The 26256-nt window shown below is 38.5% G+C and overlaps 1 protein-coding gene across 6 annotated transcripts in view; it reads right to left on the bottom strand.

Annotated features, from left to right (window-relative positions):
* Positions 1-2133: 2133 nt before the first annotated feature.
* The window catches only part of Ccdc50 (coiled-coil domain containing 50), a 65154-nt gene continuing 41031 nt past the window's right edge, over positions 2134-26256 (bottom strand). For 4 of the 6 annotated variants that reach the window (XM_011246002.3, NM_001289436.1, NM_026202.4 and 1 more), the window contains 6 exons: positions 18675-18790; positions 17940-17984; positions 17750-17854; positions 15975-16051; positions 9702-9808; positions 2134-8104 (listed from right to left, as the gene is read on the bottom strand). In XM_011246002.3, the coding sequence (XP_011244304.1) occupies positions 8085-8104; positions 9702-9808; positions 15975-16051; positions 17750-17854; positions 17940-17984; positions 18675-18790 (470 nt within the window). In that variant the 3' untranslated portion in view covers positions 2134-8084. The remainder of the gene's footprint in view (positions 8105-9701; positions 9809-15974; positions 16052-17749; positions 17855-17939; positions 17985-18674; positions 18791-26256) is intronic. The other 2 variants (NM_001025615.3, XM_030249249.1) reach the window with 1 other exon arrangement.

Here is a 26256-nt window from a genome sequence, read left to right as displayed (position 1 = left end):
TTTCTTATTATAGGCAATTGTATATCATTATTTATTATATATAAATATGAACATCATCCTTCTACTCAACTCTCGGATATGTGATAGAAACTCCATCTATTTTTCCAGTATACCCTGCAGATTATTATGCAACTAAGATATTCCTCAGTAGTTTGTATGGCTAACGGATATTTGATAGCATATTTTCTAATTTTTATGTAAAGTAATAAAATCAAGTTTCACTCATGAATACACAGAATATAGTTTTCCTAAAACAAAGTACCAAGAATGGCCCTTAGCTGTAGCACAGCTGAGTTCCTATCTTCACAGAGAATTACAAAAGCATGCGTCTGTCAGAATTAACAGTGTAACTCTTAGAAACTACCAGTGAATGAGCCCCTAATTGACTACACAATATAAAGCTGCCAACCCTAAAGTCATATATACAGAAGCAACACTGAATCTATTGGGGTAGGGAGGATTCATGTTTCTGTAATACCCAGCTGCTTTTGTTTTGTTTGCATGTCAAAGCATGAAACCCAGATACAATAACACTAGTTATTTCCTCCCCTAAAATGAAGGAGAAATGTACCTACATGTATTTTAATGCTAATCGGGTCTCCTAAAACTGTTTGCACACGAGGGTCTGCATGTATTTTCTTGGAACCTGTCCCCACTTAATTCTGATTGGTAAATAAAGTTGTCAGCAGCCAATAGCTGGAGAAGAGAGACATAGGCAGGGTTTAGCTGCCCATGGGGTAGAGAAGCAAGGAGTATGCCCTGGGCTCTGGGCCAAGAAAATGGCCCAAATGGCTGACTGGATTTAGGAGCAGCCAAGACATAGAAATCAGTAACTAGGAACTCAGAGTACAGTGGGAGGTAGATGCTAACAGCATGGAGGGCAGGCAGTTGACCAGTCAGCACGCTGCTTAAGGTATATTAAAGTATAAAGGCTATGTCTGGGTATGTGTGTCTTTCATTTGGGAACATAAAACACTGAGGTGGGTAGTAACTCCATGCTGGGATTTATTAATAAATTATACTGCAGTGAAATCATTTCAAACTCTTAATCCTAGTTTGGAAGTTCAAAGTTCTGCTAAGTCTCAGGTGTGGGGCACCACCTTACACAAATTAGAGATGCTTTTATGATTTACATTTTGAACTTTTTGAAATTTCTCTGTGCATGTTGCTTGTGTTTAACCCAAAAGCACAAAAGTGACAAGATTCTGCTAGTATTTTGAAAATATTTATTGGTACCATTTTATCAAAAGAAAAAAAAAATAAAAATTGCTTTGATGTCCTTGGTGATTTGGTAAATATGAGACTATATCTGATTTAATATATGGATGACTTTAAGATACAACGAGAGTATTTGACTTCGTATACATCCCACATCTGCAGAGGGATGTCAACACTCACAATGACCTGGACCTTCTCACAATAATTGTGAATCAAACAAATGCTCCCATCAGGGACTTGCCTAAGGATAATCTGATGGGGACATTTCCTCAGTCAAGGCCTCTCTTCTTAGCTGACTGTAGTGTCTGTCAGGTTGACAAAAAGTGAACCAGTATAATTTCCTATTAGATTTGCTGGAGAAGAAATTAACTGCAGAGGATCCCCAGGGGTATTTAACAGTAAAGTCAGTAGTAACCGAAAAAGCATTGGGCTTTTAAAAGATTTCTGAACGCTTTTATACCAGTTGTCTAGACAGTAAGATTAAAGGACAACTCTTACATGGATAAAATACTGTCGAGATGTTAGTGAGCTGATGGTTCCATTTCCTCACAACTCACTTATGTTTCAACAAGACAGGGTGATTTGTACTGAGACAAGTTTAGTCATGAGGGTTACTGTGTGAACCTTCACAGAATGTATCACCTCTGTCAACAAACATCACACACAAAATAGAGGTACTTTTATGACTTACATTCTGAACTATTTGTTGAAATTTTTACTCTACAGTGTACTGGTATGCATTAAGTTCAACTAAAGAACATGGTGAGCCATAAAATTTTACTAGTATCTACAAAAACCTAGTGGTGCTCTCTTATATATAAAAAGTAATATATGTATGTATGTATGTATGTATATATGCTGTAACTCTCTCAAACTTCAGATTTTGAGTGTAGCAATGAAAACAGTAGGCCATCATTGACTTAATAAATGGATGACTTTATTAAGAGAAAACAAGATAGGTATTTATCTCAAAACATTCACAAAAACAGAGCACATAGACTTACTCATAAAATACTTTGGTTTAAAAATTATTTAAAACACCAATGTTAAACCTGATGTCCAGGTGTAAAATACAAACCACAAAAACACAAGCTTGCATAGATGAATGAATGGATGTAGACATATGAGTGGTAGTGAAGGAAGGCTTGGGCACTGGACAGTGACTTAATGATGGTAACCAATGACGCCAGCCTCCCCAGACACATCAAAGTAGCCAGCACCGCATTTCTCATTTCTTCAACAAGGTTATGCACGGGAGCATCTTGGGCTTTATGAAGATGAGCTGAAATAGATTGTTCCCTGCAGCCAGCGCCAGCCATCTTAAGGCATCCACACAGTGTCTCCTCACAGTTTTATTCAATCTCTAGATAGGCATGTGGTTGAGGTGGTCTTTCCTCAGACAAGGGACGATATTCTATTGAAGTTCCATTCAGCTCCATAAAATATGTACTGCACAACCCCCCACTGAGGGGTGGGCTGACCATAAACTGACCAGCACTGGGATCTCCTTCACACCTCCCCACTGAGGGGTGGGCTGACCGTAAACTGACCAGCGCTGGGATCCCACACTTGTTTTATACTCATCTCTAGGTTACTGAACTTAAAGGACTCTTACCAAATAAAGTGTGCAGTTTCCTCATAGTGTAACAAAAGAAATGATTTTTTTCCAAATTATAACAGAAATAAATGGCAGTATCACCTCAAATATCCTGAGAAACTTGATTTATGTAACAAACTCTAGTACTTTCAAATCCAGCACCTTTCAAATGTTTCACAGGGATAGATTCTTCTTAGCAGACAACAGGCATTACAGAGAATTGTCATTTGGAAATGTCACTTTTATATGTCATTTATCCATATTACTTTCTAATATTTACATTATTTCATGAAATGAATATCTGGTTGCTCATTTAAAACCATGAAAAATACAGCTATCCTTGGGATAGGACATCTGCCTTTCGGGTTACATCAAGGTCTACAATCTAAAGGAATTTAGAAACGATTCATACATAAGTATAAAACTTCTCACACCCAAACTCTTATCAAATTTTTAGCTAGAATCAATTTCAGCATAGTGTGAAATCAGTGTAGCAATATATCCAAAGACTGCCACCCATTACTGCATAGCCTCTCAATGCCTACTCTTTACTGTAGGCAATTCTTGCTAATTTGTTACTCAAACCTTTTGAATTTTTTCTCATCTTCATATTTGAATTTCACCAATAAAAACCTGGGCAACACAGTTACATAATTAAGCTTGCCCTGATCTAAAATGCTTAAGTCAGCATATTATGAAAAGTAACTTTTTAAAATGAGGAGAAAAAACTTTTTTTTTTACTTGTAATACACAGAGGCATATGAAACCTATATGACCATATTAGTAGCAGTGTTCGAATTTATAAGGGCAGAAAATGGATTTTAGTGGCAAACACGTATGTAAATCAGTGTGGTTACCTGCATAACTGTACTCTTCTGTGTGCAGCCTAGAAAAGCTGTTCTTCTATCTTTTCAACCATAGCCACATTTAACTGCTTAATTCTGTTAAAAGAAATAAACTAGAGCACTTTTCAGATCACGATTCCAAGTAATACATCCATTTGGGGGAGGGGGAGAGGTTTCTCCTGTATTTGTTAATGGTAAATAAGCTTTTCAATACACAAAGGTCATCGCTAAAATTCTTAGAAATAATCTGAGTATTGTCACTGAACCAAAGAACCTTTGTTCTAATCTTTTGTAGTCACCATTAAAAAAAAAAAAAAAGGATAAGAACCCCCCAACTGTTCAGAAAGTTAACACTGGGTGAATACTCCAGCCAGGGAACTGTCTCACAGCAGTGCTCTGGCCATGCCGCTGCTATCAGGGAACTGAGAAGATATTCCTATTAATGTTACAAGTCACCCAGAGCACAGTGGGCGAGGTTCAAAGCTCTGGGTGCTGCTGCTGCTTGAAGCTCTGTTATGAACTGCATGCTAATGGAGAGCTGACAAGTGCTCATGATACTAAGCACAATGGCCTTGGGTGGACTCAAACTAATTTAAGGCAAAACTGATCTCCACAGACATTGCTGACATAAAGTGCAGGGCTCATCAGAAAGGTGACTATAACTAATGTTTTCCAAGCTCTCTACCTTCTTGGAGACGCTACGATGAAATTTGAGCATTTCTGATGAGTTATAGCAGACGCAACAAAGCCTTTAACTCTTCCCTTTAATTATCTTACATATCACCATGATAAAAACTAACCAAACAAACAAACCTCCCAGCACATATTCAGCTAATACTGTTGCATGCAGCGTGGACAGGGTACTCCACAGGAGGCTTCTGTCTGCCTGCACTGCCTTGTTACAGGGTGGGAAGAAGGAAGCATCAGTCACCAGTCAGATACAGATATGGCTCTACAGCATACAGGCACCGATAGACAGACAGACAGACAGAGACAGAGACAGAGACAGAGAGAGAGAGAGAGAGAGAGAGAGAGAGAGAGAGAGAGAGAGAGAGGAGCTGACTCTCCTGGGTCACTTCTCTGATTGTGAGATAGGAAGAGAGAATGAGTGACCGAGTCATAAACAGCATATGACAGACACATTACAGACTTCTATAAATCAAAGGTCGGGTTTTCAATGTTGTAGGGACTGTTTTGTACAAGTGTCCTATGAGAACATGGCACGGAGTTCACAGTGAAATCAAAGGGAACAATGTCTCCTTGTCAGTGTGACTTCAATGTCAGCGCTCCTTCCACAAACACCACCCTCCCCAAATGGAAGTAGCCATTTACTGCACGCTCTATTCTATCTCAGGCCTTCGAGTTATTTCTACATGGGCCTCATCTCTTCAATAGGCTGATGCTCTCAGCCAATTAGAAGTTACCTTTTAAAGGAGAGTAACATTTTCATGTTTCCCAAAGTGAGATTTATACAAAGGCATTACTCATATTATAAGTCAAGGCTGTAAAATGTTAACCACTTATGTGGTAAACAGAATGCACCATATTACAATATGTTTTTTGTCTTTGTTTTTGTTTTAAATTTGGCACAAAGTGACTTAAGAGAAGCTCTGATAGTATTAAAGCATCCAGTGGACCACAGGTCACATACTTTAGACTGCTGCCTAGGTGTAGTGACCCAGGCCACTGTGAAGAGTTTTCTTTGGGCACATTTTTATGCATACCTCTCTTCCTAATTTAGATGTTTCTCAAGATCAGAAATACATAGTTTGGTTTTGAGTTCATTACCAACTGCCATTTGTCATAAAGTCACTTGACCCCATAGCATTTCAATGGCATGCAAAGCCATTTGCAAAAAATCTCAATATTCTTTGAGCACAAAAGAAGCATTTTTCTATTCTCCCAATAAGGCAATTATGACTAACAGTAGCTTGAATACTGGAATTAATTTTCTTTCAGGTCAGCATATTTAATCTGACTTTTATCTAGCCCCTTTTCTAGGATGGAAATGAGAGAGTGACACACCAGTCTCATAATGAGGCTCCTTAACATAGTGTGCTCATCCAGGAATGCTGCTGTTAACAGCACATGGCCTGCAGAGAAAAACAGTTGAGAAACAAAAAGATTTCCCAAAGCTAGAAGGATTACTCTTATGTTGACAGCAAGACATAACACTGTGTGGACCTCATAAGTTAAATTGCATGTGCTCAATAACAGGAACAAAATAAATGCTTTCATTTCAATATAAAAATTAAAAAGCAGAGACCACAGTGAAGACTGGCAGTTCAGTAAGAGCTGTTAGTTGTTTCAATCATCTCAAAGATATATTATTTGACTGATAGAAAAAATTCTAAGTAAGAATAAATAAGAATATTTTTCTATCTTCTTACTCATAATAATTACTGGTACTCTTAAAAAAACTGTTCACTTTACAAAAGTAAAATAAGACAAACAAAATATTTTAAAACTGTAGACTTTAAAAAGAACTTAAAATGTAACAAAATTTCCAATACTGATGTTGAGCTAGCCATCACACAGGTTGCACTGCCTCTGGCCATCCACGGCGACAGGTAAGACTGCAGCATTCTGGTTAAGTGGCTTGGCATTTTTTAAACTAAAACATGTACATTTTACAGTAATAAATATGATTAAGTGAAGTTCATGCAAAACAAAAGAAATACAGTTTTTAAAGTTAAAAGTGATCATTTCATGAGATAGAAAAATAAATATTTATAAAAACAAAAATATGGCAGAAGATGTTGCCTGCTTTGCCTAATTAGCAAATAAAAATGCAACTATATTTTTTTTCTTTAAAGTTACCCTTTCAAAATATCTTTTAAAAACATGAAGTAAGATCACAGGGCAGATAATGAAAGATATAGCATTACACTAAGCTGGGAGGAAAGCACTGTGTAGACTCTGGCTTAAGGCGGGGCTTTCCCTTTGCCTCCTTCGCAGAAGGAGGATCTCCTGCATGGATCTGCTGGCTGACACGCAGGCCTGCAGTTCACTCCCTTGCATTTGCTCCCACAGCATCACTCTTAGCCACTTTTCATTCAAATTTCTATCGGGTGTCATTTTATGAAACAAAAGACTGTTCTCAAAATCAGAGATCAAAATCTGTTGGGAGCAGCCTTCCAGAACCCTCCACAAGTTTAAGACAGTTTGGAAAGACAAGGCAAATGGAAGGCAGGCAGTCCTTAAATTATTTCTTTCAGCAACCTTGTTTTCTTCTTTTCTAAATAAACAGCATACTGACATGACAGAAAATGTCAGACCCACACATTGAAAAGAACAGGAAGTCAAGCTGGGAAAATGGCAATCATATATAGGTTCAGCATAGCTGCCATTGATATTGAGTAAGTGGTATGGATGAATACACAAAGTTTTATAGAGGAGCTTAAAGGTCTTACAGAGAGGAATACAATGACCATCAGCTTAGATGTATACACCTGGATAGTGACTCACTTCATCACGTTCAACTTCACACTGAACTAATCTAATATTGCAGGTGCATAAAACATCACTGCAAGGTTGCCAACAAAAACTGCTATATCCTGGGAGCAGGAGGCTGGATGTGCACAGCTAGTTGGGCGGATGGTACCAAGTCCTATGGAAACTGTTCTATTCCTTTGGCTCTATAATTAACTTAGAAAAGCAAGGCAATGGAAGGCTGTTTGTTCTTTAATTTTGAGTTGACGCCTCATGGACCTGAGAGAAAGTATCAGACAATTAAAGTCTATACAAATTAATATTAACACATGATTCATTGCCTAAGGGCATCAAAAAGACCTGGTCCTGAGGAAACAGCAGTACACGATAACGAGTGAGGGTTACAAGGCCATCTAGAGCCTCTACCCATCCATTTATTCAGAGGAACACACTTCACTGCTCTGTGTGTTTTCCTGTACTTTATTGTTGTGGCTTTTCTTTTTCTGAAAAGGATAAAAAAGCAAAGGCTGTATCTTTCAAACTATCATAATAAACAGCAAAGCAGCTGCTCCACAGCTTTCCTACACCTCATCCATCCAAACGCTATGCTTGACTTCATAATGAATCCCTGTGCACTTCTAATTGCTAAAGAAACTCAGTTCCCTAGACGCCAATATCCTATGACTAGCAACTGTGTAATAATTTTATAGAATTACTACATCCCAGGAAACATATCCACAGAAGAGACGGCCAATGTTCAGATGCTACATTTCTTACACGGCCAAAGTGACCAAAATTACCAAAAGTTTAAAATGAAGTGAAGTACTTTTTTAGTTAAGAAAACACTTGAGAGCAACTCCCAGAATGGCACACAGAAGGACAACAGCCAACGTGGAATGCATGTTGTATCTTTCAGTAATATGTGCTATAAGAAGTAATATGTGCTATACGAAGTCCATTTTCGAGGCCGATCCCTTTTTGTTTGTATTATTTTACTGCTTGTTATGGAAGCCTAGGGAAAAGAGAAAAAGGAAAAACCATTAAAATCCAGGTAATCGGGGAAGGGGAGGTATGAGAGACAGAAAGGAGAACTGAAAGCTAACTGTCTTTACAGCTTTAATTTTGTCACAGATTTTTACATTTTTGATTCTGCAAAATAAATACTTAACAGTCAACATGTAAACTCCAACATGAAGCTCTACATGAAGTCTGAAGTCTTCCTAACTCCACATGACTTCATGGAGGTGGATAAGCCTTGAATCGGCTTTATTGTGCTATCTAAAGATTTCATTTGCAGTTCTTTATAATAAATTTTTAATAAATTAAAAAAAGATGAAAATATTTTTAATTTACTGTCTCCCTGCCCAAGATACATCTTCATTTCTATGTACTCTAAATGGCTACTCCTTGCAGTTTTAGAAATCTTTTGCTTACAAAATATTCATGTACAGAATCAATTTGTCATTTTAATACTTTGCAGCAAATATATGTTGAGGACTGACATACAGACAGACATATACTGTCCCCAAATAATACAAACTCAGTTCAGAAGAAGCAAATCCAGATGCAGCGTCCCGGCTGCATCAGAGACACTGACAACATCAGCAAGTGAAAAAGAATGATAAAGATATCACTTCAGAAATCTTCAAATAAGTTCAATCAAATACTGAGACTTAATGCTTGTAACTTGTTTTGCAATCACCTTTCCTTTCCTCCCCTACTTCCCAAGGTCCCACTGTGGGCCATGCTGACCTGGCGGTTCCTCTATCTCTCTGTGCTCATGGAGTACAGGAGTACAGTAACATACAGAATATTCTTTTACAAGGCTTACTCTACATGACTGACAACTCTGCACTAATTACTTTATTACCACTATTTTATAGATAGAGAAGTTAAAAAAGAAAACTATCTCACTATGTAACTTTGACGTGTGTGTGTGTGTGTGTGTGTACTAGAAAAGCAAATTCATCCAACTACCTTTCTGCTTAATCAACTCTAGTTCTCCACTTCTCTCATTTTCTTTACTGCACCTGTCATCTGTGAGGAACTACGTGGTATGTATGTATGTGTATACACTATTAATCTAACTCCTACCCTCAGGGATGGCCATATATCATCCAACATGCTAGAAACAAGACTGTTTTAAGTTTTGAAACTTTTCTTTGAAACATATGCATAGACTATCTCTAATTTTTCACTACTAATTGTTTGACTACTGAATGGCAAGTGAGGTACCCTTCTTTGGAAATTTCTACATCTGAAATGTTTCAAAAGTCTGAAACTGTTTGAGGAGCGTCTTAGGACTGCAAAGCTTCAGCCTTCAGATTTCAGGTGTTTAAACTATACAGATTATGCAATCCAGTCTGAGGGACTGCAATTCCCCCCAATAAGCTGAAGAGAGAACAATAACTTCTCCCTGGAGAAAAGTGTAAATACATACAAAGCCTTGCACTTAAAGCGATTTACTTTTGGCTTTCTTGTGTTTAATACCCGCTGGGCAACAGATGGCTTACTTTTTCCACCCCAGAGTTAAAAAACAGCATTTCATTTCCTATGGTAACACGAGGCTTGCAAAGAGGATCTCAGCTTGGTCACACAGACGTCCTTACCTTTCTGTGAGGACTCTGACTTTGGAAGATGCCATGTTGTACTGTGCTGGTTTGTAAAATGGGTGGGATCTGTGTCCTCAAGGCCCATCATGGTAGGTGGTGGTGGTCTGCAGGCAAACAGAATTTAAAGAATCTAAAATGTCTACCACCCTTCCAGCTCCCATTGAGCAGCACAGCAAAAGACCTCCTGTAGAATCCAAGTGTCCAGTGCTTCAGAAAGCTCCTTTGTTCCTCGATAGCTACATGTCTTTGACTAATTTATTTTTATCTTACTAGTCTTGATGTGTCTAAGTCTCTAAATTTTTCCCCTAATATGTATGAGTCATTGTTATGGAACCGTTATGTGAATGAGTTATAGCCTGCCCTTAATTTACTCCACCTTGCCAGGTTTTACCAAGGAAAGAAAGAAGTGAATAAATTAATAAAGAAAGTAAAGAAGAAAACAAGAAGTCCGAAAGTGCACTGGCTAGCTACCAAGAATGGGAGGACTTTCTTGAGCAATAGCAGTTCTTCACCCACTAGGTGGCAAAGTCCTCCTTAAAACACTTCCAACTTCCTATGCAAGTCATGTAAAAGGTCTCATGTCAAAGAGAAAGAATATGTCAAAAAGGACAATTTTATTTTAAGTACTTATTAATTATTTAATATAGACTCATGCAAATATTTGGCATTGTTGAAAACGGGAAGACAAAACAGCTTAATTCTTTGATTTTTCAAAGGTATACTTACATTTTGAGTAAAACATGGAGCCTGTAAAGCCATTATAGATTAGATCTGTAACAGTATTATATGTTGAGGCTTGAAAAATTCCAGTCAGTTTGGTACAAAACTGATTATGTAATCTCCAAATCAAAGCTAACACTGAATTTCTCTACTTGTCCTTAGCAGAATCCTCCTTCTGGGTATCGGAAAGGGTCAAACTGTATGTACAGGGAGAACCCTCTATAGCTCAACATAAGTCTCTGGCCTACAACATAAGTCTGCAGGGTAGAATGGTTACATGAGGTGAATGACTGACCCACGTGCATACACTTAAGCTTAGAGAGAAAACAGCTGTTAACACAATCAAGCAGACTCTGGAACAGTGCTCTGATCAACGCAGAGCTATACCTGTGTGTGTATCTGTAGGAGCAGCAGTACCTGCATATGACATGTGTCTATATACTTTCAAATGGAAGCTGTAGGTCAAAATCTGTACTCTGTGCAGCCCAAAGCCAAAGAGCAACAGAGTCTGAGAACTAAGGGCCTGCTAGATCTGTTTATTCTTGTATCTCAAACATTCCAACGTCATTTGGAAATGCACTTTGATATTTTTTGTATTTTTGTTCATGCTATATGCATAAAAACACTTTAAGCACAGTTTACTTTCACCACAAATCATGTGCTTGCAAATATTAAGTCTATTGTTTGCTTCTTTTCTCAATGCTGACTGACAATCTTAACACCTTAGAAAGTAACACAAAGCTTGTTAGGAAGAAGTGACACAAAACAAGTGACTTCAGGACATAGCTTCACAAGGTGGCTAAGGATGGCAGCCAAGACCAAAAGAGAGCATGTTTATCACTGCGGCAGAGAGTTCTCTTACTTTTTCATGAATTTTACCAGAGAGCCCTAAATCTGAAGAAAAGAACACTGAGATGTCCAGGCAGGGACAAGCAATTCACTCCAACACACCCTCAGGTCTCAGGCCCAGTTGCTATCAAATATTACATATGTAGTTTTAATTGAAGTAGAATTACATCACTGTTCCCTTTTCTTTTTCATTCCCTCAGGCCTGATATGCTCTCTTGACCCTCAAATTGATTTCTTTTGATTATATTTATTACATATGTATACAACATGTACATGAATGCACAAACACACACACACACACACACACACACATATGAAGTATAACCTGTTGAGTCCATTTGTGTTGTTTGTGTGTATATTGTTTCAAGCTGACCAGTGTGCACTGGACAACTGACAAGTTGGCTCATCCTGGAAAAAGCCAACTCTCCTGCCCCTTCTCCCAGCCCCCAGTAGCTGCCTGCAGTTCTTTGTTTATGGGTGGAACCCAGCAAAATATCCCCTGCCACATTAACATACCCAATGCACCTTGTTTTCACAGCCATTTCTAGAGCAGACCATCCCAGCAGACTTCCTCAGGCTATACAAGGAACATATCTAGACTTGCTATTTCCTCCGCTATTATATTGCAATGAGGATGATTGTTTCCAGGTGAGTGATATTTATCATTAAAGATGGGAAAACTCTTACAAATCAAGAGTTTATTCTGTAGTTCCTGTGTTACAATTACCCACTTCCTTCTATTAAAATTATATTTTAACTAGCAAGTCTACTAAATGTTCTTCAGAGTTCACTTCAAAAGTCCGCGCCTGGTTGCCTGCACCCAAGTCAGGCTAAGCAGCTCCTTAGGCTTCTCGTACCTAGTGTTGTTACCCATGTCACTTAACAAATCATCTGGTGACCTTGGTAATTATCGCAAAAGCAAAGAAATGTTCATTCTTAGAGTTGGTTCTTATCTTAGCCCTAGTATTAGGATGATCAAAAGATGACCAAGTGCAGATAAATACAGTTAATATCAGTATGAATGTACTAGAAAGGAAAGGAGACTTATAAAAGTTTTAGACGTTTCTATAGTAAAACTCAAAAAGCAACTGACATTTCAGTATAAAAGCCTGGAGCTGGAGTTTTGTTTTGTTTTTCCTTCTTCAAACAAGTTTTCTTCAGCAGTGGCTTAGAACTCAACCTCCTCCTGCCTCAGCCTTACTAGGTATAGAAGCATGCCCCCTGAAGTTTCTGACTTAGAAGTAATACACATTACTGACTGATTCTTAATTTCCATAGAGAAGAGGAAAGAACTTAGTATAAACTAAGAAATGAGGACTTTGACAGTGACTAGTCTAAGATTCACATGGTTCTTTTCTTGTGGCCTGATGCCACTGCTAAGCTGAAGTATTACACAGAATAACTGTGGGAACTCGGGCTCTGCTCTCTTTTACACTAACTCTGTCTATGTAAATGGTACCTAACCTTTCCATCATAATTAAAAGTGAAAGAGAACACAGACACTGCAACAGGCACATACTCACAAAGCTGCTAAGTAGGCTTTAAACTATGAAATAGTGTTTCAGAAAATCCTTATTCATTCGTTTTCTCATACACACAGTATTTTAGCAAATAATGTTTAAAACAAGTAATGCTTTCAGCATGAAGAAGACATAGCGTTCTCTGTGTGCCACTCCACTCTAACTCCTAACAGCACGATAAAAGATCAGTTGTTCATTTCAATATGCATAGGAATCTTCAGAGGATCTATTTATTTTCTAAGAATTTGTTTTTAATTTTGATTAACCATCACAAGCAGTCATCCTAGAGAGTCCTATTTATCTTCTGTTGAAGGTATTACTGTTCAGTAGAAGCAAAGGACTTTGGAGGCTGAATAAAAACACCCTAAAAATGATTTGAACCCATCTGGCTACATAAAAACCATATATTTACTTCCTGAGAACAGACTTTCTTTTTCTTTGCTTGGATGCTGTAGCAATGTACAGAATTATAAACATTCTATACATGCTTAGAAAAAGCTAAAGAGCAACAGATTTTAAACCAATTATGTTACTGCTGTCCTCAGAGAAATACAAACCCAGTATCGAAATGTACTTACCTTTGAAAGGACATAAGCTGAATCTTACATGTTTAAAACTTATTTTACATACATACATACATACATACATACATACATACATACATACATTATATAAATGCATGCAAGTGTTCAAACTTGTGTTTGTACACATGTGTGCATGAGAAGGCTTGGTGTTAATGCTTCATATGTCCCTCTTTAGCGTTCTACTTTCTTCATTAAAGCAGAGATTCACTAAACACAGGGCCTACCAGTGTCAGCAAGTCTAGCTAACCAGCTTGTGTTGAAGATGCCATCTCTGCCTCCCAAGTGTAAGGACGGGTGCCCACCAAGCATGACCAGTTTTGTGGGAGTTTGGGGATCAGAGCTCTAACTCATGCATGCAAGGCAGGCTGTCTCCAAAGTGCAGTGATTTTAATACATGTTAAATGAGAATTATAAGCCAAAATTTATTAATTCAGAGCTTTTGAAATAGTGCATTTTCTATTTTTGTTTTAGCCTCTCCTTGAGGCCTGGTTTCTTGTATCCTTATCTTGAACATGCTGTATGGACAAGAGTGACATTGGCTTTCTGATCTTCCTCAACTTCCCTACTGTGAGGATCAACACACACACATACCCAGTTTCTGTAGTGCTGGGATCACACCCAGGCTTTCTCATGCTAGGTAATACTTCTACAAACTGAGTATAGCCTAGGTCTTATTTGCTCATTTAAACTAATTTTAATGGATACATAGAAACATCAAAATAGACATATTTACAAGGTACATGTATGTTGTTTATCATGCAAATGTGATTAAACATGCCTACCTCTCTTTTTTCTTTTTATTGTATTTTGCGTGTGCGCATATGGGTGTTTTTCTTGCATGTATGTCTATAAAAACATGTGTGCAGTGCTCTGGGACTGGAGTTACACAGTCAAGATGCAATGTGGGTGCTATGATCAAGCCTGGGTCCTCTGAGCAGGCAGTGCTCTTCACTGAGCTACTGTTCCAGCCCCATCATTTCTTTCTTTTTTCTTTTCTTTTTTCTCTTTTCCTTCTTCCTTCCTCTTCTCCTTCCTCCTCTCCCTTCTACTCCTCCTTCTTCTTTCACTAACGTCTAAATTTAATGTTTTATTTCTTTGATTTTGTTTTGTTTTTTGTTTTTTTGACACTAGATTTTCCTACGTAGCTCCATGGGCCTGGAATTCACTATGTATCCCAGGACTGCCATGAACTCACAGGGACCCGTCCGTTTCTCTCCCTCTTGGATTGCTGGCATTACAGTTATGTGCCACTGTGCCTGGCTAAAGATTTTCCTTTAATTTTTTTCTTTCTTTTTTTTTTTAATTACTTTACTTATTTACATTCTAAAGGTTGCCCCCATTCCCTGCTCCCCTCCAAGAGTTCTTCCTCCTATCTAGCCTCCCCCTTGCCTCTGAGAGGGTGCTCCCCCACATACCCACCCTCTTCTACCCTCCACCCCCTTGCATCCCTCTCCCCTGGAACATCAAGTCTCTACAGGATTAGGTGTATCCTTTCCCACTGAGGTCAGACAAGGAGGTCCTCTGCTACATATGTGCCACAGACCAGCCCATCCATGTATGCTCTTTGGTTGGTGGCTTTGTCTCTGGGACCTAGGTGTAATTAATGTTTCTATGTGTATGAGTATTTGCCTACAAGTTCATGTGTGAACCACTTGCATACTTGGAGCCGTCAGAAGCTAGACCAGAGCAACAGGTCCCCTTGAACTGAAGTTAAAGATCATAGTGAGCGACCCCACAGATGATGAGCAACTGAAGCCAGGTCCTCTGTGAGCCATCTCTCCAGTTCCAATTCATTCTTTATAGTGAAAGCTTTCAACACACTTTCATCTAGGGGCTTGAAATGTACAAATCATAACTTAGTTATAGTCTGCCTCTTGCTAAATACCAAAGTTTCTTGTTCCTATTTAACTATAGATTATTCCCATGGATAGAACTCCCCCTATTCTCCTCCCCTGTTTTATCCATGCCATCCTTCTGTGTTTAAGCCTTCTCTTCATATTTTGATCAAACATTCTGGGAAGACAATATAAATAATAAAGAAAATAGAACTTTCTTTTCCAGACTCAACTGTTGACTAGTAATGGTGAAAAGACAGCAGTCCCTCAACACGTGACTGTAAGTCAGGAAGAACACTGAGCACAGTCAGCTACTTGCTACACTGAGACTGAATCTGCAACAAAGCAATTAATTGTATACACACACAACCACAGAAAGACAAACACAGGTGTGCACCTAAATGCTCTTATCTAGTAAGCTATGTTCTCAGCCTCAGTAAACATTTAAAATCTGAGATTTTAATGTAGAAATTAGTTAATTCCATCTCTTTCTAGCTGAGGGTACAACTCCTTAAATGCCAAGAAGCAGACTTAACACAGAAATCTCTCCTTTTATATCCCAGTGTCTATTATAAATATTCCTTACCTGATTATTGCCAATGTAAGATTCTGATTAGGGTTTGAAAATAACCCTTTGACATTTGAAACTAACAATTGCAGATTTTTGGCTCACCACTGGAAGGACAGTCTTCTCAGACAACCGACAGGTCCTCACTAACCCAAAGCTAACTTCCTCATTCTCCGTTTCAGGAGTCATCTTACCTTGATGGCCTGTCAATCTTGGAGCGGTGTGCTTCATCACCCTCTTTTGACTTTGAGTGGGCTGACTTTGCTTTTAACTGTGGACAGAAAAACAAACACCAAACAAAAGGAAAGACAAGCTTATAAAACTTTCCTTTAAGGATTTCTGGATACATTTAGCTGAATAAAATATTTCTATATACAATTATTCAAGTCAAAAATTGAGACACAATGGTCTGGTACAAACTGGTCTGCTGGCTAATCCAATGAGTGGGTCACACAAACACACAGATGCATGCACAAGCACATATGTGCTCAAATGCACATACATTCAAACACACACACACACACACACACACACACTGTGAACCTCACAGTCATGTGCAGACACAGTAAGTAACAAAGGTGCTGCACAGCTGACCAGAACTAGAAAACAATGTGGATGAAATATGGATTTGAGCTCTTAAGCTCTTCTCTGTGTATCCAACTTAGGGCAAAGGTTTACCAGCCAGCCATTAAAACATATTTCAAGTAAAATTTCTAAGAAAAGATTTATACCAGTAGCAGTTACAGAATCTAAAAATTGCAAAAGGGGGATACTTGCTACCAAGATGGCCCTGTCCTTTGATTTATAATTCATAAAAAGGAAAATGTCTTTTCTTGGTTAAAGAATCTAAGCATCCGTGACTTCTTGTATGTAACAGAACATTTGAGAATGCTTAACCAAAATGAAACATGTTAGGACACATCCTGAATCGTAAAGATGAGTGGACTGAAGAAATATAATTAAAATGCAAATATTATTTCCATTTGTTTTAAGACCGATGCTTAGCAACAAGTAAAGAAAAAGGGCTAAGTGACATTATCAGCATAGTTTTGAGGTATTTTTGCCTCACAATAATTACTGACACTATGAGGCAGAACCAGACACCGAGATAAGGAATATGCAGACAACAGCACAGAGATGAGACATGTCATGTGTCCATACTCTAGGCTCCATGTTCCCAAGCTAGTACAAACTCTGCTTCCCAGAGCCTTACTACCTGAATCCTCTTCCTCTGTATATGTTCTTCCACACTACTTGGCTTTGCATTTTTGTTTGCCGCCCATCATTTCTCTTATTCTAGTGACCCCTGCCTCTCTCTGGCTCTTGAGTACATCCTATCATTGTGCACCAACATAACTGGTTGTCTTCCTCTCACGGTCAGGAAAAGAGACCTTTTCACACAAATACTGATTGTCAAATTTAACTTGCTACCAGTGGACACAACAATTAGATTAATTGACAGGAGAAAAATAATGTGCAACAATGTCTGATTAACAAGGGAAAGGATAATAGTTGCAGGTCTTGCACAAGCATTGTTGTACTAGGACATAAGCAGTTGGTGCTAGGGACATGCATTTACTTGTCAGTCACCATCTATGAAAACAAGAGAAAGGTGTCTGGAGGTGAAAAGGACAATGCAGGCACACTGAGAGCACAGAGCAAGTACAGGCCACTGGGGTGGATCTGAAGGAACACAGTGAATCTGCGATGTAATTCGACAAAATCAGATCTCTGAACCTGAGTCAGTCTGAAAATGATTAAAAAGTGCTTTGCAAACTTAGCAGTATAAATTCAATGACATGTTTCATTGTGAAACAACCAAGACACATTAGTCACGCATGCAATGCATGTATTTTTACATACCGAAATAGATTTCCAGAGCTTATCCTGAAAACAGAACCCTGTTTTCACTTCTCATTTTATTGCTGATTTAAAAATAAAGCAAAACAAAAAAAAGGCCCCACATTACCTTGCATTCAGGGTCATGTTTCCTTTTGTCCAAAGATGACTTTTCTCGCTCTTTGGCTTTCTTGTAAGCTTTTTTTTCTTCAGCCATTAGAAGTCGAGCAATTTCCTAAGCGAGACACAGGCAATGGCATTAATTCCAGATTTGAAGTTGTTTCTCACAATGTAGGGAAACCTTATTGATGGGAACTGACCTCATCCTGGGCAACCTGAGCTGCTCTCATGTCCACATGAGTAGCCTGCGAATCAAAAACAACAAACAACTGGAAGATGTGCTATCCATTTAAAATGTCTTATAGAAAATCAACTGGAATTGTAGTTGAATCCCTGAAGTTGTTGGCCAGTGGATATACTTTCACCAGTCAGAACAGAAACACTTTGCAACCTACTCAACAGAATATTTTTAGAGAACCACCAAAATGTATTAATGCAGACATCAGAATATGGAGTTTTGCTGCTAATGCCTTATCAATCCACACAAGCAGATGTAGAAGGGTTCCTTATGCACTAAGCTATATCCCTGTAGGCTAAGTGAAGCTGCTTCCTGAAACTGCAGATAATGCCAAACCCTGTGAAGACTACTTTCCCAATGCAAACAAACTCAAAATGGTTTAATTTACAAATCAGTCACAGGAAAATATCAATAATTCCAGTAATGGAAGATGCCACATTGAATAATGCACTCAAAGTATTTATTTTCAATATCAGATAACCAAAACTATAAAACTTAATCATGGGTAATGGGGAGTATATTCTGCTGCACTGCCACTGGCTTGATTCTCCCCACCCCCAGAAAAGACTCAAGTTATAGAGTTCCACTGTGGGATCCGTAATGCCAACAGCAGAACTCTATCGTGTTTATTATAAAACTGAATTATGCTTCAGCTTGTACAGCCCTTTGTTTGAACTTTTACCTTAAATGTACTCACCAAAAGTTCTTCTTCTTGCAATTTCCTGGCAATTTCAGCATCATACCACTCCTGGTCCCTGTGGCTTGCTCGTGCTGGAGTAGAGACAGCTTCTTTTATTCCTCTTGGTTTCATTCCTAGAAAAAACTCAATTCAATGAGGTAACTGGTGCTGTTTTCTGAAAAGACAAAAATATTAGGAAAAAGACACTCTCCCTTAACATTTAATACTGAGGACAATGCCTCCAGTGTGTAGATTGCACCATGGGGCACATTTGAAATAAATGTTTCCTGCGCATCAAATAGTAGTATGCAAAATTGAAACATTTTAACAAAGTTATTTTCCAAAATCTACATGGTAGAAATGTTTCTCATATAGTTTTTCAACATCAGAAAGAACGAAGAACCAAAGTAAGTCATCAAAACAGGAACTGAAAAGAGAAACAGAGCCACTGAGAATGAGAATGCACAGAAAAGAAGGTTCCAGAATCAGAGTTTTAATATGGCTAAGTAAACAAACACAACAGCTTCCTCTGCGTGCATCCAGCCTATACACTTCCTGCAGAGCAGTCAGGGCCATCTACCAGTGTGGTGAAAACCTGTCAAAAATGGTCCTGCTCACCCTCTGTCTGATACCAAAAAAAAAAAAAAAAAAAAAGCTCTAGATCTTTCCCACAGCTTTGACCCATCTGCTAATGACATTACAAAATTGTAGGGAAAACAAAATATAGAGGAAGTATCAGAAAATGCAATGACCTTAGAATTCAGTCCTCTAGAGAAAAGGGCTGCCAATCATGCTTTGTTATTTTGCAATGTTATAGGAGCATACACCATTCTATATATTTCAAATAAGCTAAAAAAAAGTTAAAAGTTAATGTCTTTTCAAAATTGTGAAATTGTGGATACTTTCCTTTGCACGCTTTTATGAGTTACAGTTAGTCAATAGGATGACAATATTGCCCTCAGCAAGAACAAAACCTTTTAATGGGACCCATAGATCAGGTATCTAGTATAACCATCAGTAAATGTACACCAGGTGGACACCTAATTTATTCTAAAGGACTCTCTCTTTGAACTACTGGTCAGAGCCTCCTGCACCTATGAGAATCACTTCTGAGTGCTTGTATATTAAGACACTGTCTCAGCCGGGCGTGGTGGCACACACCTTTAATCCCAGCACTCGGGAGGCAGAGGCAGGTGGATTTCTGAGTTTGAGGCCAACCTGGTCTACAAAGTGAGTTCCAGGGCTATACAGAGAAACCCTGTCTCGAAAAACCAAAAAAAAAAAAAAAAAAAAAAAAAAAAAGACACTGTCTCTAATACCATATATTCTAACTTGTGTAGGATGAGTGAGCCCTTCCCTTGGGCATATATTTTAAGCCTTTGTAATGGGTTCTTATCTTCGCGAAACATAGAATCACTGGCTCCATGTATTATGCCATCAATATAAGCACATATTAAAATAATAGATAGCAAAAATAACTCAATAATTTGTTTCCAAAGCTATTAATACATATTATTAAATGAAAATAAAAATAAATTAGAGAATTTGGTTTATCTTATAAAATCTATTTTTGTAGACAGTCTACTTAACATTGTGGTAAATTTAAAATGTAGACTTGTGTGTGTGCATCTTATCATAAAAACAAAGAGAAAGCTTGTCCTTTTAAACTCACACTTTCAAGGACCTGACTACACAGATCACCACAAATCACCTCTAATGGTACTGAATCCTGCACTGGTCTGTCCTGATCTACAACACATTTCTCACTGGTTTGGGATAGTCTCAAGAATAGGGCATATGCAATTGGGTAAATACAATTCTCTGAATTATGATCTGCATGAGCATGCTTAGAAAGACCTATTTGAGTAGGGCACTTGGCCCTGGGTAAAGTCTGTGCAGGACAATTGTTTTACCACACTCCTACAGGAGAGAGAGGTTAGTGAGCAGCCTAAAGCCTCTCTGAGGATGACAGGTTACGTCTGGGATTCCACCTAATGAAACGGCACAGGTGTATACACTCAGCTTTCAAAGCAAGTAACATTTCCCACAGGTGGGTTCTTCTATTCGCAAAAAAATTAACTGACAATATTTCACTTAAAATTCTAACAAAGATGTATTCAAATGAATAAATAGTATTACTAAGCGGACAGAATTATAAGATTATAACTACTATAAGTTTAGAAAGAATAAATGCAATTCATTAACAGAAGTCACAATTAAAGTAATAGCTCTCTCAGGCTCAACTACATAGGTGATGACAGTTCACTCACATCCCTGCAAATTGCTGGCATTTGCAATATTCATTTCTTAGAAACTTTCAAGCCTAATCGGGACAGGCCTCCCTAATAGGGTATCCTACCCACCTGAAGTGACAAAAATGTTCTAAGTATACAGTGCATTGGAAAGTCAGCAGTATAAAAACAGAGGTGAGTGGGGAGCTTGCCACTCTAACTAGAACCTGGGAAGTACTTTTAAGTAGATGAGCTACACTTTAGCTTTCCCGTCTCACTCTCCATCTCCCTCCTCCTTCCCTTCTTCTTGTTGTGTGGTACTGCAGATGATCTTGCTGGGCAAATGTTCTACCCTAAGCAACACCTCCAGTTTCTAGACAGTCATCCTCATCCATTCTGCTTAACATCCTGCCATCAGGGAACACTAAGACTCCTCAGAAGAAACACAAATGAACTAGTCTCTTTACATAAAATTTAATATAGTAACATAAACGGAAGTGGACAGCTCACTAGACAGGGTCTTATTATGAAGTCCTAGCTGTCCTAGAACTCATTATGTAGACCAGATGGCCTTCCAATCACAAAGAGCCTCCATTTTCTGTTTTCCAAGTATTGGAAATAGATAGAGGTGTGCACCACTACTGTGACTGAAGGGAAACACAAATACTAGTGTTGAAGATAAATTTACACTAAGTATGAACTAAAATATAACTGATTAGTTTTTTGGTATTGTGTAGTATGCATATTGTATAAGAAGCATTTGACATTTAGGGCACATTACAGTGTCTCTGGGCTGGACTTCACAACAGTAAGTACAATGTAAGGTTCTGAAGGCGAGAAGAGCCTGTGTAACCAATGAGCTGTCACAGGTGTACAGCACAGTGAGCTCCTCTCAGAGTCAGACCCAGTTTAACTGTTTTAGGGAAAGTCAATCAATCCTTGCTTTAATTTAGCAATTTCATTTCCATCTGTTTTCTTGCACACCTATTCTGCAAATGCTCTTGGACTCAGTGTTGTCTGTCCTCCTGCTAAGTTTATTCATCGTTATCTGAAGTAGAATCTGGCAAAGCTGGCATATGCCACATCTTTAAGAACTCTAGCTGGTTTTAACAGCAAGAGCTGACACCAATACCTAACTCTGATTTTTTAATGTTCTCTCCTAACTACTCCAAGAAGGTTCAAAAATCAAACCCCACCAGGACCTGGGAAGCCTGAAGTCTGAAGCTGGCTGAGTATAAAGTGAAAAGCAGCATGCACTGCACACAGTAATCCTTTTAGCTATGGCCACACTGTTCTAAACCCTGTGCTAACAGAGCATACATTTACTTACGGCTCCAGTACTAGAGACTCTAAGTCTGTGCTTAATTTCAGGTGCGCAAATCTGCTTGAAAGCCCTAGCACATAAGTCAATGCACTAAAGGTTAACTGGCCTTTCAAGCGAGCACATTCATATCAGGTTCACAGAATCTGAACTTAGATATCAATGGAATCACCATGTGTCTTCTCCAACCCCACAAGTGTAATCTAGCTATAGTGTAACTTTTTATAAACCTATTTTATGAACTGCAGTATACTCTCTCTAGTCTCCCAGTTCTTTGTTCATGCCTCCCTAACATGGCACATCAAATATAAAAATGTTTACGTACACATCTTTAAATATATCCATCTGCCTCTGAAGCTTAGACACTGACAAAACTCAAAGCAACACTATATATTGTATTCAGTATACCTTGCTAAACTGCAATTTAAATTTTCTTATAATCAAGTCCTTTTAACATGAAATATGATAAGAAAGCCAACAGAGTCTAATGAATATGCAACCTAGAAACTAGTTTTTCAATCACAAGTAAAGTTTGATTTGACCATGGCAGGTCTTCCTACATACTTCTGTTACAATAATCTTTCCATCTCTGTAAACCTTAGTAAAGACTGACTGAAACAAGACTGATGAATGTTGTACCTACTAAAACTACACACATCATGGTACCATGACAGTGTTAGAGCCACAAGAAAAACCTTCCTTCAGTATGTTCCAGGCAGCATAGAGTACGCCTACTGTATCCATGATGCACTACAGATTTAAGTACCAGAGGTGCCCAAAACTAAGTTCTTCTCTTTTAAAGTTTGGGCTTTTTAACTTTACTTTTTGCAGGTAAAAATATGGTATAAAAGTATACATGTGTACAGGTGTATACTGTGTTTGTAATGTGTGTGTGTTTGTGTGTGTGTGTGTACAGACTCCAGCAGTTATTGGGTATTTTCAGTTTTTGTTTCTTTCTTTCTCTTTCTTTTCTTTCTTTTCTTTTTTTTTTTTTTTTTTTTTTTTTCCATTTTTTATTAGGTATTTCGCTCATTTACATTTGCAATGCTATACCAAAAGTCCCCCATAGCCACCCACCCCCTCTCCCCTACCCACCCACTCCCCTTTTATGGCCCTGGCGTTCCCCTGTACTGGGGCATATAAAGTTTGCGTGTCCAATGGGCCTCTCTTTCCAGTGATGGCCGACTAGGCCATCTTTTGATGCATATGCAGCTAGAGTCAAGAGCTCCGGGGTACTGGTTAGTTCATAATGTTGTTCCACCTATAGTGTTGCAGATCCCTTTAGCTTCTTTGGTACTTTCTCTAGCTCCTTCATTGGGGGCCATGTGATCCATCCAATAGCCGACTGTGAGCATCCACTTCTATGCTTGCTAGGCCCAGGCATACTCTGACAAGAGACAGCTATATCAGGGTCCTTTCAGCATAATCTTGCTAGTGTATGCAATGGTGTCAGCATTTGGAAGCTGATTATGGGATGGATCCCCGGATATGGTAGTGTCTACATGGTCCATCCTTTTATCTCAGCTCCAAACTTTGTCTCTGTAACTCCTTCCAAGGGTGTTTTGCTCCCACTTCTAAGGAGGGGCATAGTGTTCACACTTCAGTCTTCATTTTTCTTGAGTTTCATGTGTTTAGGAAATTGTATCTTATATCTTGGGTATCTTAGGTTTTGGGCTAATATCCACTTATCAGTGAGTACATATTGTGTGAGTTCCTTTGTGAATGTGTTACCTCACTCAGGATGATGCCCTCCAGGTCCATCCATTTGGCCAGGAATTTCATAAATTCATTCTTTTTAATAGCTGAGTAGTACTCCATTGTGTAGATGTACCACATCTTCTGTATCCATTCCTCTGTTGAGGGGCATCTGGGTTCCTTCCAGCTTCTGGCTATTATAAATAAGGCTGCTATGAACATAGTGGAGCATGTGTCCTTCTTACCAGTTGGGGCATCTTCTGGATATATGCCCAGGAGAGGTATTGCTGGATCCTCCGGTAGTACTATATCCAGTTTTCTGAGGAACCGCCAGACTGATTTCCATAGTGGTTGTACAAGCCTGCAATCCCACCAACAATGGAGGAGTGTTCCTCTTTCTCCACATCCACGCCAGCATCTGCTGTCACCTGAATTTTTGATCTTAGCCATTCTGACTGGTGTGAGGTGGAATCTCAGGGTTGTTTTGATTTGCATTTCCCTGATGATTAAGGATGTTGAGCATTTTTTCAGGTGCTTCTCTGCCATTCGGTATTCCTCAGGTGAGAATTCTTTGTTCAGTTCTGAGCCCCATTTTTTAATGGGGTTATTTGATTTTCTGAAGTCCACCTTCTTGAGTTCTTTATATATGTTGGATATTAGTCCCCTATCTGATTTAGGATAGGTAAAGATCCTTTCCCAATCTGTTGGTGGTCTTTTTGTCCTATTGACGGTGTCTTTTGCCTTGCAGAAACTTTGGAGTTTCATTAGGTCCCATTTGTCAATTCTCGATCTTACAGAGCAAGCCATTGCTGTTCTGTTCAGGAATCTTTCCCCTGTACCCATATCTTCAAGGCTTTTCCCCACTTTCTCCTCTATAAGTTTCAGTGTCTCTGGTTTTATGTGAAGTTCCTTGATCCACTTAGATTTGACCTTAGTACAAGGAGATAAGTATGGATCGATTCGCATTCTTCTACATGATAACAACCAGTTGTGCCAGCACCAATTGTTGAAAATGCTGTCTTTCTTCCACTGGATGGTTTTAGCTCCCTTGTCGAAGATCAAGTGACCATAGGTGTGTGGGTTCATTTCTGGGTCTTCAATTCTATTCCATTGGTCTACTTGTCTGTCTCTATACCAGTACCATGTAGTTTTTATCACAATTGCCCTGTAGTAAAGCTTTAGGTCAGGCATGGTGATTCCACCAGAGGTTCTTTTATCCTTGAGAAGAGTTTTTGCTATCCTAGGTTTTTTGTTATTCCAGATGAATTTGCAAATTGCTCCTTCTAATTCGTTGAAGAATTGAGTTGGAATTTTGATGGGGATTGCATTGAATCTGTAGATTGCTTTTGGCAAGATAGCCATTTTTACAATGTTGATCCTGCCAATCCATGAGCATGGGAGATCTTTCCATCTTCTGAGATCTTCTTTAATTTCTTTCTTCAGAGACTTGAAGTTTTTATCATACAGATCTTTTACTTCCTTAGTTAGAGTCACGCCGAGATATTTTATATTATTTGTGACTATTGAGAAGGGTGTTGTTTCCCTAATTTCTTTCTCAGCCTGTTTATTCTTTGTGTAGAGAAAGGCCATTGACTTGTTTGAGTTAATTTTATATCCAGCTACTTCACCAAAGCTGTTTATCAGGTTTAGGAGTTCTCTGGTGGAATTTTTAGGGTCACTTATATATACTATCATATCATCTGCAAAAAGTGATATTTTGACTTCCTCTTTTCCAATTTGTATCCCCTTGATCTCCTTTTGTTGTCGAATTGCTCTGGCTAATACTTCAAGTACTATGTTGAAAAGGTAGGGAGAAAGTGGGCAGCCTTGTCTAGTCCCTGATTTTAGTGGGATTGCTTCCAGCTTCTCTCCATTTACTTTGATGTTGGCTACTGGTTTGCTGTAGATTGCTTTTATTATGTTTAGGTATGGGCCTTGAATTCCTGATCTTTCCAAAACTTTTATCATGAATGGGTGTTGGATCTTGTCAAATGCTTTTTCTGCATCTAACGAGATGATCATGTGGTTTTTGTCTTTGAGTTTGTTTATATAATGGATTACATTGATGGATTTTCGTATATTAAACCATCCCTGCATCCCTGGAATAAAACCTACTTGGTCAGGATGGATGATTTCTTTAATGTGTTCTTGGATTCGGTTAGCGAGAATTTTATTAAGGATTTTTGCATCGATATTCATAAGAGAAATTGGTCTGAAGTTCTCTATCTTTGTTGGATCTTTCTGTGGTTTAGGTATCAGAGTAATAGTGGCTTCATAAAATGAGTTGGGTAGAGTACCTTCTACTTCTATCTTGTGAAATAGTTTGTGCAGAACTGGAATTAGATCTTCTTTG

The sequence above is a fragment of the Mus musculus genome, chromosome 16 (genome assembly GCF_000001635.26).
Source record: "Mus musculus strain C57BL/6J chromosome 16, GRCm38.p6 C57BL/6J".
Classification (NCBI taxonomy): Eukaryota; Metazoa; Chordata; class Mammalia; order Rodentia; family Muridae; genus Mus; species Mus musculus.
This window is presented reverse-complemented; position numbering and strand designations above follow the sequence as displayed.